Raw genomic sequence first — 12,610 nt, forward strand, 5'->3', positions numbered from 1 at the left:
CGACGAATGTTAAGTGATGAATATTACCTGAAAAATACACGGAAAAATCGGTTCCTTCTGAGCTTATTGTACCAACCTATTTAATATCAATTAAGTATTCTGTTCATTTGAGGAGCTATGCAAGAAGTCGTTGCACAATCAACGTTGCGAGTCAAGAGGTGCGTTCAATATTAAGATAAACTCTACAATTGAGATAGGGAGCATTGACGTGCGCGCCAATGTCAATGAAACTAATCCATATCCGACGCCGTTGCGCATTCCCCCTATACTGCTAGTAACGCGTCGTGGCGAATTGCAAGGGAGCAAACACACGCATGTTCGACGGTCCCGACCTGCTACCGCATTAGGTAGTCGGCAAGTGTGGGAAGGAAATTGTGGCGTCTGCCACACACCCTTGGCCAGCCTTGCGGGCTTCAGCAACATGTGTGCTCTGTTAGCTGCAAATGCTGCATGGGCAGTAGATGAGTACAAATAGCGGCAGAATAAATGTGGTGGTGTGGTATCTGTGACGCGACCCACGATGAACTTCAACAAGACAAATCTAATATGGCCACACTATCCAGCACACTCTTTGAGGGCAAACTTTCACACAACACCTAAACATGTCTAGACATTTACACCCTAATAGTTGCAAATTTATGCCTGTTCAGAAGGATTGCAATTTTTTCAGTATTTGTTTGGGAGTTTCAGCGCAACCTTCGTCGACGTTGCCGACAACAGCGTCGACAACGCGTCGGGCAACGTCGAGCACAGCGACAACAGGGGTACGGCAGTATCCGGGACGTTCCCACGGCCCCTTGCCCGTTGCTCTCAGTGGGATTCGAACTCACGGCGTGCCCTCAGCCAAACGCAAGTGCGAAGTGCAAATGCAAAATAAACCTGACACTCCTGGTCAACCGTACGACCGCTCGCTGACTGCAATAAATAACGAAACTTCCGTATCGACTGCAAACGCCCTTCACGTTACCGCTCGAATAGACCGGAAATAGGTTTGTCATGTGGGTAGCCAGGTTGGCCTTCTTAGACGTATAAACGGAACTTGGCTAGGTGTGTTCCGAGTACATGCCTCTCGCAGATCATTGGGTAGATACGATGTGGATGATCTATCCGCATGACGAGAACGCCGTTCTTACCTTTGCGAGTCCGGGCAAATCCACGAAGACGGTCCTTGAACACTGTATCCAGCTCAAAGGAGCGGGGAGAAGGAGGGGCCAGTATGTACGCGTCTTCTCGTGCAGACGTACAGTATACGTACTTAGTGCGTGGTTAGAAGCATCAAGTATGCCCCTGCAGTAGTCCAAGTAGTAAAACGTTCACTTCTCTGAGCCAATAACAAAGGCTACGATACCCGACGTCGAGGATACAGTAATGCAACAACATAGCAAGACAGACAAGTCCTACAATCGTCTGAGAGTACACCCGTACAGGAAATAGCTATAATACATGCTAACTGCGCAAAGATGTCGCGGAGTTCCCTCTCTTGTGACCGCCCGCGGCCACCTGAGGATCAATCGACGGTAAGGGTTTCGAGAGGAGGTTGAACGGCAACCGGCGGGTTGCGGTCGGCGTCGTCTGCACCGCGCTGACGGGCGTCGACGGCTCCCGCTCAGGTGGTGGCGGCGGGAAATGCGCATAATCGCTTGGAGGACCTGTATAATCGCCTGCGTTTCGTGGCGGCCCTTTCGAATTGGAAGTAGCCTCTCGGCTGCTAGTCCGCGGCGGTGTCTGCGCGGCTCTCTCTGAGGGCGGTGAAAAAGACAACGGCGCTGGACGGCTGGGAGTAGTACCAGCTCGATTTCGATTTGAGTCCTGGGAGGCAGTGGGTACTGGGACGGGAGGCGGGGGTGTACTGCGAAGCTGAGCTGCAGAGGCAGATGGCCGAAGCCGGCGAAGGACTGCCGCAGTCCCTCCGCTTGAGAAGACAGGTAAAGGGGGCAGACCGTTCGTGTGCGTGTGAGGGCTCCCAACGCTGTTGGTTGCGTCAACGACACCAGGCACTGGTGCAGTATCAGCACTGCCGCTTCGATTGCGCGTCTGCCTATATCTGGCGATGGCATCAGCGTCGTGCTCCCGCACACGGCTCGCTATCGGTGCTAGAGGGTTGGACAGGATGGGATGTCGAGAGGAGGATGTAGAGTGAGAAGCGGGGGATACGGGAGAAAAGGTGCTGGTGCTACTGGAAGCAGACGGTTGGGCAGCATTATTATTTGGGTGCACATGGAAGAATGAGCCTGAAGAAGAATTGGCAGAGAGCTGTGAGGGGGAAGACGTCGTAGATATGGATGATTGGCTGTTGGCGTGCGGTCGAGGTGGTATTGGGGTGCCATCCAGATCACTATCTGAAGTGACCGTTGTCCGACTACCGCCTGAACCGCTGCGCATTCGTATTGAACCATTGATGGCTTCACGGGATCTTGCTAATAACGAGGAAGGGGTATTGATGGGCGAAGCGCCGTTCCACTCGCTCCCTCGAGCAGCTGCTTGTGCAAATACTTTCCTACGGGCTTTCTTATTGTTCTCCACTTGGACTCGGGCAGCAGCTTCCAATGTCTCCTTCGTGCTATACCTATGCAAAATGGGTTAGCAAGAGTTGGTACGAACCATTAACTACACGTACGAGTACGCATAATCTGCCGCATCAAACCCGTCGTTGTTGCGAGCTAAATAATGGCAACCTCGCTCGATCAGCAGTTGTACGATCTAAGTAACAATCAACAGCAGTCCAACACGAAGTATCCGCTGCACTAACAGGTATATGGCCCCACGCGCTGGCACTGAGAGAACCGGAGTAAGTCAAATACTATAACATGATGCTAGGAGAACCTACTAGTGCAGTGGCGTGTTTCCTTCGTTATCGGCCAAGTCATAGTCTGCGCCCAAGTCCAACAGCATCTACGCCTTATCAATAAGACCTAGGCCTGGAAGCGGAGGTAAGCGCCTTACTCGTACGAGTTCCTCATTACCACGAAGGGAAGCTACGTGCAAAGCTGTCCTCCCTCTGGAATTCGCCCAATCCAGGACAAATGGGTAGCGATCGTGGTACATCCTAGCCATGCGTAGGGCGGCTCCCATGAGATCGGGATTTGAACACTTCGTAGAGTAAGGTCCAGTCGAGGGAGGTTTCAAGTCGGCAAGAAGGGTTAATATCGTGTTAAACTCTGAGTCCTGCGTTAAGGTATTGAGCAAAATATCATGATAGAACGGGGCCATTGACGCACTTTGCTTAACTCCTCATCATCGTGACCGGCAGTCAGCAGGAATTCGAAAGTCTCTTCATGCCCAAGTACGGCCGCCCAAGCTAGCGAAGTGAACCGTTTGTGCACGGGGTCGGGGTTGCGCATGTCGGTGCGTTGTATGAGCCGCTTCACGAGGAAGAGGTTGTTCTCTACCACCAGGCGGTCAATACTGCGCAAAGCATCGAACTACCTAACATACCTTGGACAGCTCTGCGTAGTCGTGCAGAGGCATCTTTCTCTGCCATGGAGGATAGGGATTTGGGCAGGTGAGACTGTCGAACAGAAATATAAAGGAGACAACGAACGCCAATTGTGATTACATCGCGCTCAAGTCCTGGCTATGCCCGGCCAGGTCCGTAATTACATCCACGTGATGAACCCCGTTTATTACTTCGCTTCCCTCGGTCGCACTACTAGAGGACCCCTGATAATCAGTATCGAGGCTTTATTTTAGATGCCCAAAATTCAGCGTCTTTGTCCGCGCCAAATTTCCCGATTTTACGCCCTTTTGTCCGCGAAAAATCAGGTGCCAGCTCGATTTGCCTTCCATATTTGGGAATTGTGGCGTGGGTAACGCTCAAATCTTCCCGCGCTCGGCGTATGCCGAGAAATCCTGCCCAAAATGGGCAGGTGATGTCCGCGGGAAAAATAAGGGTTGGCCGCTGGGCTCCCAAAATCGGTCGCTTTGTCCGCGAAAAATCAGGCCTGAGGGGTCTCAGATGGCCAACTTTTGTCCGCGTTTCCACAAAGCCTCGATACTGATAATCAGGGGTCCTACTACTAGTGATCTCTGCAGTTGCGATCGTCTTCGCTATGCCCAAGGTCATCTCAAGGTCGGCAGTCTCGTCTTCGACCGATGGTCCGTCCTCATTCTATGATCTGTCTGCACTAGGACCTGAGTGCTCGTTGTCCAGCTGCTCCTACTGCGTCCTCGATCGCGGCGTTGAGGGTCTACTGTAAACAACCTCCGTTCGCTTGCTGTTTTCTCAGAACTAATATCCATTATTTGATGGGTAGATTGCATTTGTGGCGAGTTCATCGTACGTTTCAGCTTGACTCGCAATCGATATCTAGTCATCTCATTTCGGCGGCGTTCAGCTTGTTATAGACAAAAGCCTCGCTTCTCTGCCGAGGCGCCAGTCAGATGGAGCTATCATCGTCAGGTCGCAGGATAGCGCTGCCGGTAAGGCTCGCGTCTTCAAGCTAAATGCTACAGCGGGTGACCCTGTTCTGGTGGAGAGGTGCGTCTTACGGCTGCGTATTTAACCCTTCGCCTCAGTTTGTCTGACTGGTTGTTCAACTCGTAGGAAAGGTGGGCATGAGCGCCAATATCGATTTCTCTGCCCTCGGTGTACGCTACCCATCGGATATCAATCCACGCCTCCACCAGAGAAGTCCGGCCCGTACTTGTACATCATCAAAGGAGCATTGACTCAGATGCAGGGTCAAGTACCTGCGGACGCATTCGATGGAGAAGAACTAGTGCGGACCTCGGCAGAAGAGAAGGAAAGCAATTCACTGACTTGATATCATGTGTGTGAGTTCCTGTAGATACCCTATCCACTGCAATGATGCATCATGGGGTTGATGCACGACAGACCACTCGCAACCGAGCCCCATTGAGAGGTGGGCTATCCCTTCGGTCTCTGACAGTTTGAGATAGTCGTATTGACAGTCTCATGGCCAACAACATGATGATATACAGACATGGCTCATATATTAAATGATTTGAGAGTGAATACACAAAGGGTACATTACACGGTAAATCTGAGGATGTTCATGGTTGCGAGAGTTCCATTGCAAACCTGAAACCAGAGCAGTGTATCAGTACCGGATGCTTCTGAGGCAACAGCAAACAAATAAAACATAGGAGGTCAGATACCGTTGTAGAGAAGGTTAACTCATGACGCCGACGCTAAGTCATGCATCGACGCTCATACAGTGTGAATAGTATTGTCATCACACAAAATTGCAGAAGAAGAGAAAGTACGACAGCAACATGTAGAGAGCAACTCACCATCGCGTAGCTAGCAGCATAAACCTCAAACCAGCGAAGAGCTTCCGGCCACGTCGAACATGAGAAGAGGAATGAATGCAACGAAAATAAAGTTTTGTATCGTTTCGTGTGGCTGTATTTGCATGTGTTTGCAGACGCCCGGACACACAGCGCCAAATAACGCGTCCATTATTCCTCTTGCCTGAATTCGATTACAATGGCTCCTCGCTCTGTTGGCCTTCTGCTGTCCTCTGTTGGCGTAATTTCTCTGAAAATACAATCCGTATCATAGCAACTGCTGTTTTTGCTGCTTTCAGCGGTGGGTCCTTGTGGGGACCTACAGGAATTACCAGAGAAGGTAAACTTTGTAGGCGACACTCACCTCTGGATTGCCTACGATTGCTTGACGATAATTTCTGCGTTCCTGGAGACGCGATGGTATATAAGAGACGCGGTACGATGCACATTCCAGCATTATCCAAAAGCCTCTCCAGCCAAGAGCCAGAGCCCTCTTAACCATCTTCACTCTTCAAACACACATCCCGCGTCTCACCGCACATATTCCCAATGGCTTACACCACCAGCACCTCATCCTTCTCCCTCTTCCCCATCGCCCCCGCCACGCCAGGAGCATTCACCCTCTTTACCACACCATCCACCCCTCGTGACAATCACGAGTTGTACGGCGACTTGAGGGTCGCGTTCCACCCTACAACCAACCAGCCGACCCAGCAGTGCAAGAGGAGCGCCAGCGGATCGTCCATCAAAGACGGGCTGTTCAAGATGTTCGGAGGACTGTAAAGACCAGCCGTTGGGCGTCTGCCTGGAATAATCCCCTCGCCGGACGTCATCATTTATACCATTCACGTCGAGATATCCATTCTTGGATATCCAGCAACTTCGCGATGTCTATACCCAGGCTGCGGCGGTCAAGGTACGAAGGAGGCTCAGCGCCCCTTACTAGGTCAGCGACCAACTACGAATCCCCAGCCACAGGCGCTGCCGGAGGAGTACGAATAGTTGCAGGCAACATCCCGTTGCCAGGGAAGGAAGGGCAGAGGAGTAGGAGTAAGCAGGAGCCGTCAGTCCAGGAAGGGAGCTCCGAGAAAGCGCAGTTACTCCGATGGGGAGGAGTTCTGTTGTCGAGATATCGCTGCAGATTAGCGCGTAGTATGACGAGTGAAATAAATTAGACCGTTAGATATACAAGTAACTCGCAAAAGCGATCTATCTACCAAATGACTTCAAGTATTTCTAGTGAATCAACCCGAGCCCTTTCCTCACAGCGTCTATCAAGTCCCACTGATCTGTGTCCCCATGGACATCGAACATGTTAACGCCAAGTAGCCCTTGCTCTTTAGCTAGCGCCGCCTTTAATTGCAGACTCTGGGGGTCGTCGTACGTGATGACTTGCTCAGCGCCTGTGGAGGTAAGGTAAGGCGTGCTAGAGCACTCGTCCCAATGTCTGGTGAAGCCCCCGGCGCCATCGAAGGAAGGCCCGACCAACGCCCCTTGAGAGACCAGGTCGGAGAACTGGAGCTGCCCATTGTCGCTCCCGCCGTCTTCGTTTTTTAGGATTACAGCGTCTGCAACTGTGACCTCTTCGCCGTCTACCTCGAGCCCTGCACGAGTGCGGAGTTTCGTCGCGGTTGAACGGGAGATGTATCCGTAGGAGGGGACACCAAGTACAATTTTGCTTGCGGGCATTCCAGCGCCAACCCAGGCACCTATGGCTGAATACGCGTTCGCCTCGGGCTGCGTGGAATTACCGCATGCGTTGCTCAAGGGAGCATTAGGTCCAGGGTTTGAAGACGCTGTAAAAGCAAAGTCAATGTTTATAACGGTTCTAGACTTATACCAGGAAAGGTACTTACATCCCCAGACGTCGTAATTCATTATTAGGATCCAATCGAGCACGGAAGCGAACGGGGTTACATTCTTCAACGGCTGACCGTTTTGATCGGCAAAGGGGACGACCTGGGTAGCGGCGGAGATACGGGCAGTAGGAGGAAGCTGCGAACGCAACAGTACCAAGAATAAGAAATAGTTGGACGTGTCGTCCTGAGTCCAAATGTTGCCCTCTTGGCCCGGCTGGCCCGGATATTCCCAGTCGATGTCAATGCCGTCGAGCTCGTACTTGTGGTACGTCTCCACAATATTGTTGACAAAGATCTCCCTGTTTGCAGCGCTGGACACAGCCGGAGAGAAGTATCTGACGTTGTTATGTTGAGCACCACGTTTCATAAAAGTCCAGCAACAGGATCTACTTACTTAGCGCCGGTCCAACCACCAATACTAAGCTTGACCTTCTTCCCTTTAGCATGTGCCGCAGCAACCAGCCTGTTCAGTAGCATAGGTGCAGTCGTTGGGTCGTCCCAAGTAAGTCCAAACTGAGGACTGGGCAGGGCAAAGGCAAAGTCGATCCAGTCGAATCTGCCGAAGTCAATCTTCTCGGGCGGGAAGTCTAGCCCAGCCCAGTCGGGATAGTACGCCATCACTTGCGGTTCGGAGGACATCGGCGCCAGAGTGGGGATGGGAATTGGAGCAGACGACGATGAGACGGCAGAAGAGGTCGCCACGGGGTTGGGCACCGACGACGTAGTAGTTCCCGAGGAGTTAGATGGGACCGCGGTATTTTCAGCAAACTTTGCAATGTCTGACTTCGCAGGAAGCGAAGGTGTGATTGTGGAGGGTACCAAGACCGGTGGGACCGACACGTCCCCAGGGAAGAACAGGGCGGCAGCGTCCGTTGCTGATGGAGTAGCGCTGGAAGCTGAGGCCGTGACGGTGTGCGAGGATGGTGCCGGAATATGATCTGGAGGCATAAACTTGACGATCCCGTCAGCTGTGGGCTCAGCGGAGGGGAGTCTCTGGGTGGATACAACTGTGGTGACCACCGTCTGCGTTACCACGAGTCTCTCCCCCTCGATGATTTTTGTCGAGTTGGTCTCGACTCCGATGTGAAAGTCGGCGATGTTGGGAGCGCTCTGTATAGGGAGAGGGGCGCTGCGAGCAACGAAAGGAAGTGCCGAAGCGGCGAGAGCGAAGAAGGATGAAGTAAACCGCATGGTAGACGAGCACCTCGAGTGCGAAGCCGGGAGTAACGAAAGAGATGTGGGAGTACCAGACTCTGTTGCAGCGGAGGACGCGCAAAGTCAGAACCTCCTGGGTTGCTGGAAAGAAAGAAAAAAGTGGGACCAGCCGAAGAAAGGATGGCCACTTGAGAGGAGACATGGGGGCTTTTAATGACATGGGGGCGGCACAGGCAAGACATCCGCTGCAGTCTGGCCTTGAATTCAACCTCCCCGTGTCCGCCCTGACGCCGAGGAGACGCGAGGAACGGTCGTTCGCGTCTTAGACGCGAACTTGCCGCCACAGGCGGCTACGCCGGTCCGGGAGCGGAATGACCGCCGATCGTCGATCGGCGTCGGGATCCCGACTTCACTTCCCTATTTTGGCAGCCGCTGCAGTTGCTGCAGCTGGATGTCTGTCGGGTACGCCCTCTGTTGCTTGCGGAACTGCCAGGCTATGGTAGGCCCAGAGTGAGGTCTTGGGTACAATTGGAGGCCGTGAGGTAGGATTCCGTTGTATCTCCTAGCCCTTGTGATACAACGTCAGTTCAGTCACATTTCAAACTTACAGCCCGATCAAGGATGCTAGAGCACATACGCTTCCAGTTGGATTTCTTTTCCGAACTACCACCATTAGCGTGTGTATCAGTTAGAGGCAGAAATAGACAACCGAACAGACCTTGCGACACAGTCCAGAATTCTCGCTGCTGCGGTTCATACCGGTCCAGGTAAGGGACTACACCCGATAACGCTGCTGGTTGACGCCAGACGCTACCATCGCGTGCGAGAACCGTGCTGCTGTAGTATCGACCATAATGAGACATAGTAGAATATGACGGACCCTTGCAGCCCACGCAACACTCATGGGAAACCATCGGCGTGGTTCAGCACCGACGACGTGCCTATTGCTGTCCCCATGAGAATACGTGGCAACCGTCAATCAGTGTAGTCCTACGATAATTAGCTCCGAACAGATTATTCTCGAGGAGAACTGGCATCGACGACCGCAGTGTCTACATATAACTCCGTGAGCGACAGGGCATCGCCACACGATAACCCCTTGCGCCGGGGCACGCGCAAGTCGCGCACTGTTACGAGAGCCAGTATTACAGATATCGTCGCAGTGTATTTTCGCAAGAGCACTCACGACTAAGCGTAGGGATGAGCATAGGACGAAAGTCGGCCGTAGCATCTAATCATCTCCGCGCCGCTAACTAACGGCGGTTCTGCGTGCCGACATCCCCCGCGCCAAGCGTTTCCCTACAGTTTCCGTCCAGTGATATGGTCAACGTATTCTGCATGTAAAAGACAGACGCCCTCACCTCTAGGAAAGTCCATTAGAACTGTAACCTAGTCGCTATTGACGCGCGATCTATCAAGGACGATAAAGCGACACGAGGCAGGATGAGACAGGCTTCAGTCGTTGGCCTGTGCGAGCACTACCAAAGAACGGAGATACTGCGTCCTCAGCAAGCAATATTAAGGTCAGAAGCCCATTCCACCGAGGGGTGACATTGAGAAAGTGGCACTTGCGCCCAAGTGCCCGAAGCGAGTAATCAACGTCAAATATCCGGGCAGCGCAGATCTAGAGCATGCGTATTGATCTGGGACTTAAGTGCTTTACATCGAAGATCTGTTCTCGACGATCACCCCAACACCGGACCAGCATTAATCCGTGTAAATGCCCCAGACCAGTCTCCCGGACGAGGAACGAAGTCGCTGCGATGAGAAATCGGGCGCTCTAGATGGAAATACAGAGGTTTCATCCAGGAGCATGGGGAATTTATCCGGGAGGGGGGCCGTCCCAACGCGGTCTGCATAAACCGGGGAGCCCGAGACGGGGCTGTGGAATAGCTCCGGAGAGGCAGCTGGAAGACACTGCTTGCCCAGAACCCCAGCAACTCTTCAGCCGCGTCGCACATTGCCTGCGTACCGTACCCTTCTCAGTAGGGTCACTGTGTCCTCAAGTCATAGCATTCAGGATATGGCAGAGCTTGTGGGAGCGACAGGGAGTTAACTAGCGCGCACAAACCGCCTCGAAACTGCCCAACGCACCTGTCTTATGCTTCCTGACGCGCCATCACCTGCGGGCATAATGATCGTCGCAGCCACGGGCCGTCAATCTGGCCTAGTAGGTCATCCGACGTCGGGCGTCGCAGGACGCATCACCGGGGATATACCTTACGGAGGAAACGCCACCGTACCTTTGACGCTAGGCATCATTTAGATTAAGGCGCATCAAGTAGGAGGTGCACACATGGGTTAGGAGTGGAGAACCGTGTAGAATGTATCCGGCTCCCGGCCGAGCCGTGGGCGCAGGAAGGATGACCGGAAGGTCGTTCAGAGAGCAGCGGAAGGCAGGAGAGAAGACGCATGCGCAGGCTTGTTGAACAGATAGCATAACCCGGAACAGGTACATTTGACTGTGGTCGGCAAGTTCTCAGCCACGTCCCGAAGCGGGAGATGAGCTCAGTCAAACTCCTTTAACCTGCTTGTTGTCACTCGCGCTATTTATTTAGCGGACTCATAACCCACGAAGCCCTGATACGAGGAACACCGGGCGGGGGGCTTCCGACGGTCTCTAGCATCCGTAGCACGACTACTCGGGGTAACAAGACTGCGCTGCGTAGTTACACAGCAATCCACAGTAAACGAGTTGAACGTTGAAGACAGGGCTTCTGAACCTGATCAGCGCAGCGGGCACGTGGACCGAGATTCTCGTCTCCATTCCCGCCTGCGTGCGAACACTGAGACCAGATAACGATAGACACGACCACCGGGGATAGAAGCCACAGTCCAGCTCGGGCTTCAAGCTTCAATGCCGGCCTGACACGGTAGGGGCTTCTGACCGACAGCGACAGGAGCGGAGGGCGGGGGCGGAATGCACGATACGGCCAGTGTTGCCCCAGGGGAAAGAACGGGCAGAAGGCATGACGAGGCGCGGGCTCGGCAGACGGTGCGGTCGCACGGCGTGCACCAGACAACGACCGCCCATCTGCTCGTAGATGGAGCGATGTTGATACCAAGTGACGGCCTGAGAGTGCTGGGGACGCGATAATGGAAGTTCGACCAGCAGGTCGGGGGATGCAAGGGCGCAGGCGCCGTGATAGAAGCTGTCAGATAACCTACAGGGCGTCGGGCTTGCTATTCCAGGCGCGGGCGGGCAGAAGAAGGTTCGCGTATTGCGACGGCCACGGTATCCGAAGGCGATACCGCGCCGTTTAGGTTGTGTCTAGAGAAAGCGTTGGAATTGAGCTCGGTGTGGCCAAGACTCGAGACACAGTCGGCGCCGGAGTGGCAAGACCTGAAGATGTACCGGTAAGGTTCAGTCCTGAGTTTGTGGGAGTCCTGTTGTGATTGCTCGGTAAGAGGGGCAGTGAACCGACTTTGAAGCCTGTTAAACAAGACGTGGATGTGAACTGCTGTACCAAAGAAGTACAACAAACAAGCATCGTCTCGTCCGGTGGGCTCCTTCCACTTGCAGGTTGCGATGTTCGTTGATCGAAGCTGTCACAGATTCCCTCAGTTATTGAAGCTGGGGGGACGACGGGCACGGACTCTGCAACTCAATGAGACGAGAGCGTCAGTGGGATTATCAGGATTGAGAAAGTAACATGGGCACGAGGTGGCGTTCCAAGTCGAGCAACCGATGACAGAGAAGACAGAGTCCACCTGTTATCGGTGCGTACATACGTCTGAACAATGCGCCGGATATCAGCTTACGTCGAATAACGCTAGGAAATAGCACCTGATGGTGGCTGCACCCAGAAGGTTAGTGGGACCTTGGTAAGCTGCTGAATCAACTTTTAGGGCGCTGAGATCCGACTCACCCGATTACGTGCTCGCCCTCGCCAAAGGACAATGACTTGCCTTGAATCGATGATTATACGTGTATTAGAGTTCTTTCATTACCCTGCTTCTGAGCATGCATCCGCATTGTTGGAATGCGCGCCTGTACGTTTTTCGAGAAGGCGTGGCGGCGGGCAGATCATCATTTAGGACGAGAAGGTGTTGGCCAGCAAGATATCCTCCGACACGGAACTGGGCGTGGACATGGCCAAGGTCGTCAGCTGCAAGGGTCAGCAAATTGGAGCGTGGAGCGTAAAGCGACCGCTGTCGCAGTTTTATCAAACAAGCCAATTCGTCGGGCGTCACAGGTCCTCGAGGACGAGATTGCGTTTCACAGGGCGGACGCAGGGCGCGCCGTATTACCATATGGGGACGGTATGACTTCCTTATCGAGATCCCGTGGCGGGGGTTCCGAGATCTGATTGGAGATCGTAATTGCGCGGAATCTGAACGAGGAG

At 53.3% G+C, this 12,610-nt stretch overlaps 5 protein-coding genes across 5 annotated transcripts; 2 read left to right on the forward strand and 3 right to left on the reverse strand.

The window, feature by feature from the left end:
• Nucleotides 1–2,607: 2,607 nt before the first annotated feature.
• On the reverse strand, nt 2,608–3,481 carry GLOTRDRAFT_32917 (ankyrin; the record flags this gene model as incomplete). Its single annotated transcript, XM_007863470.1, has 6 exons — nt 2,608–2,700; nt 2,750–2,774; nt 2,828–2,892; nt 2,944–3,165; nt 3,219–3,385; nt 3,436–3,481. The coding sequence occupies 6 exons, from the start codon at nt 3,479–3,481 to the stop codon at nt 2,608–2,610; spliced, it is 618 nt and encodes a 205-aa protein (XP_007861661.1).
• A 568-nt stretch (nt 3,482–4,049) lies between these two features.
• Nucleotides 4,050–4,839, forward strand: GLOTRDRAFT_70972 (uncharacterized protein; the record flags this gene model as incomplete). The annotated part of the gene is made up of 5 exons (XM_007864265.1): nt 4,050–4,095; nt 4,151–4,192; nt 4,254–4,276; nt 4,335–4,477; nt 4,544–4,839. The coding sequence occupies 5 exons, from the start codon at nt 4,050–4,052 to the stop codon at nt 4,761–4,763; spliced, it is 474 nt and encodes a 157-aa protein (XP_007862456.1). The 3' UTR covers nt 4,764–4,839.
• Nucleotides 4,840–5,799: 960 nt separating this feature from the next.
• Nucleotides 5,800–6,252, forward strand: GLOTRDRAFT_125796 (uncharacterized protein; the record flags this gene model as incomplete). The annotated part of the gene is made up of 3 exons (XM_007864266.1): nt 5,800–6,029; nt 6,106–6,166; nt 6,223–6,252. The coding sequence occupies 3 exons, from the start codon at nt 5,800–5,802 to the stop codon at nt 6,250–6,252; spliced, it is 321 nt and encodes a 106-aa protein (XP_007862457.1).
• Nucleotides 6,253–6,302: 50 nt separating this feature from the next.
• Nucleotides 6,303–7,727, reverse strand: GLOTRDRAFT_55534 (glycoside hydrolase; the record flags this gene model as incomplete). Its single annotated transcript, XM_007863701.1, has 3 exons — nt 6,303–7,046; nt 7,107–7,444; nt 7,504–7,727. The coding sequence occupies 3 exons, from the start codon at nt 7,725–7,727 to the stop codon at nt 6,487–6,489; spliced, it is 1,122 nt and encodes a 373-aa protein (XP_007861892.1). The 3' UTR covers nt 6,303–6,486.
• A 954-nt stretch (nt 7,728–8,681) lies between these two features.
• GLOTRDRAFT_91070 (uncharacterized protein) lies at nt 8,682–9,127 on the reverse strand (the record flags this gene model as incomplete). The annotated part of the gene is made up of 3 exons (XM_007864267.1): nt 8,682–8,832; nt 8,873–8,927; nt 8,983–9,127. 3 exons carry the CDS (start codon nt 9,125–9,127, stop codon nt 8,682–8,684), a joined length of 351 nt encoding a protein of 116 aa, XP_007862458.1.
• Nucleotides 9,128–12,610: the final 3,483 nt, after the last annotated feature.

The sequence above is a fragment of the Gloeophyllum trabeum genome (assembly GCF_000344685.1).
Source record: "Gloeophyllum trabeum ATCC 11539 unplaced genomic scaffold GLOTRscaffold_00002, whole genome shotgun sequence".
NCBI lineage: Eukaryota > Fungi > Basidiomycota > Agaricomycetes > Gloeophyllales > Gloeophyllaceae > Gloeophyllum > Gloeophyllum trabeum.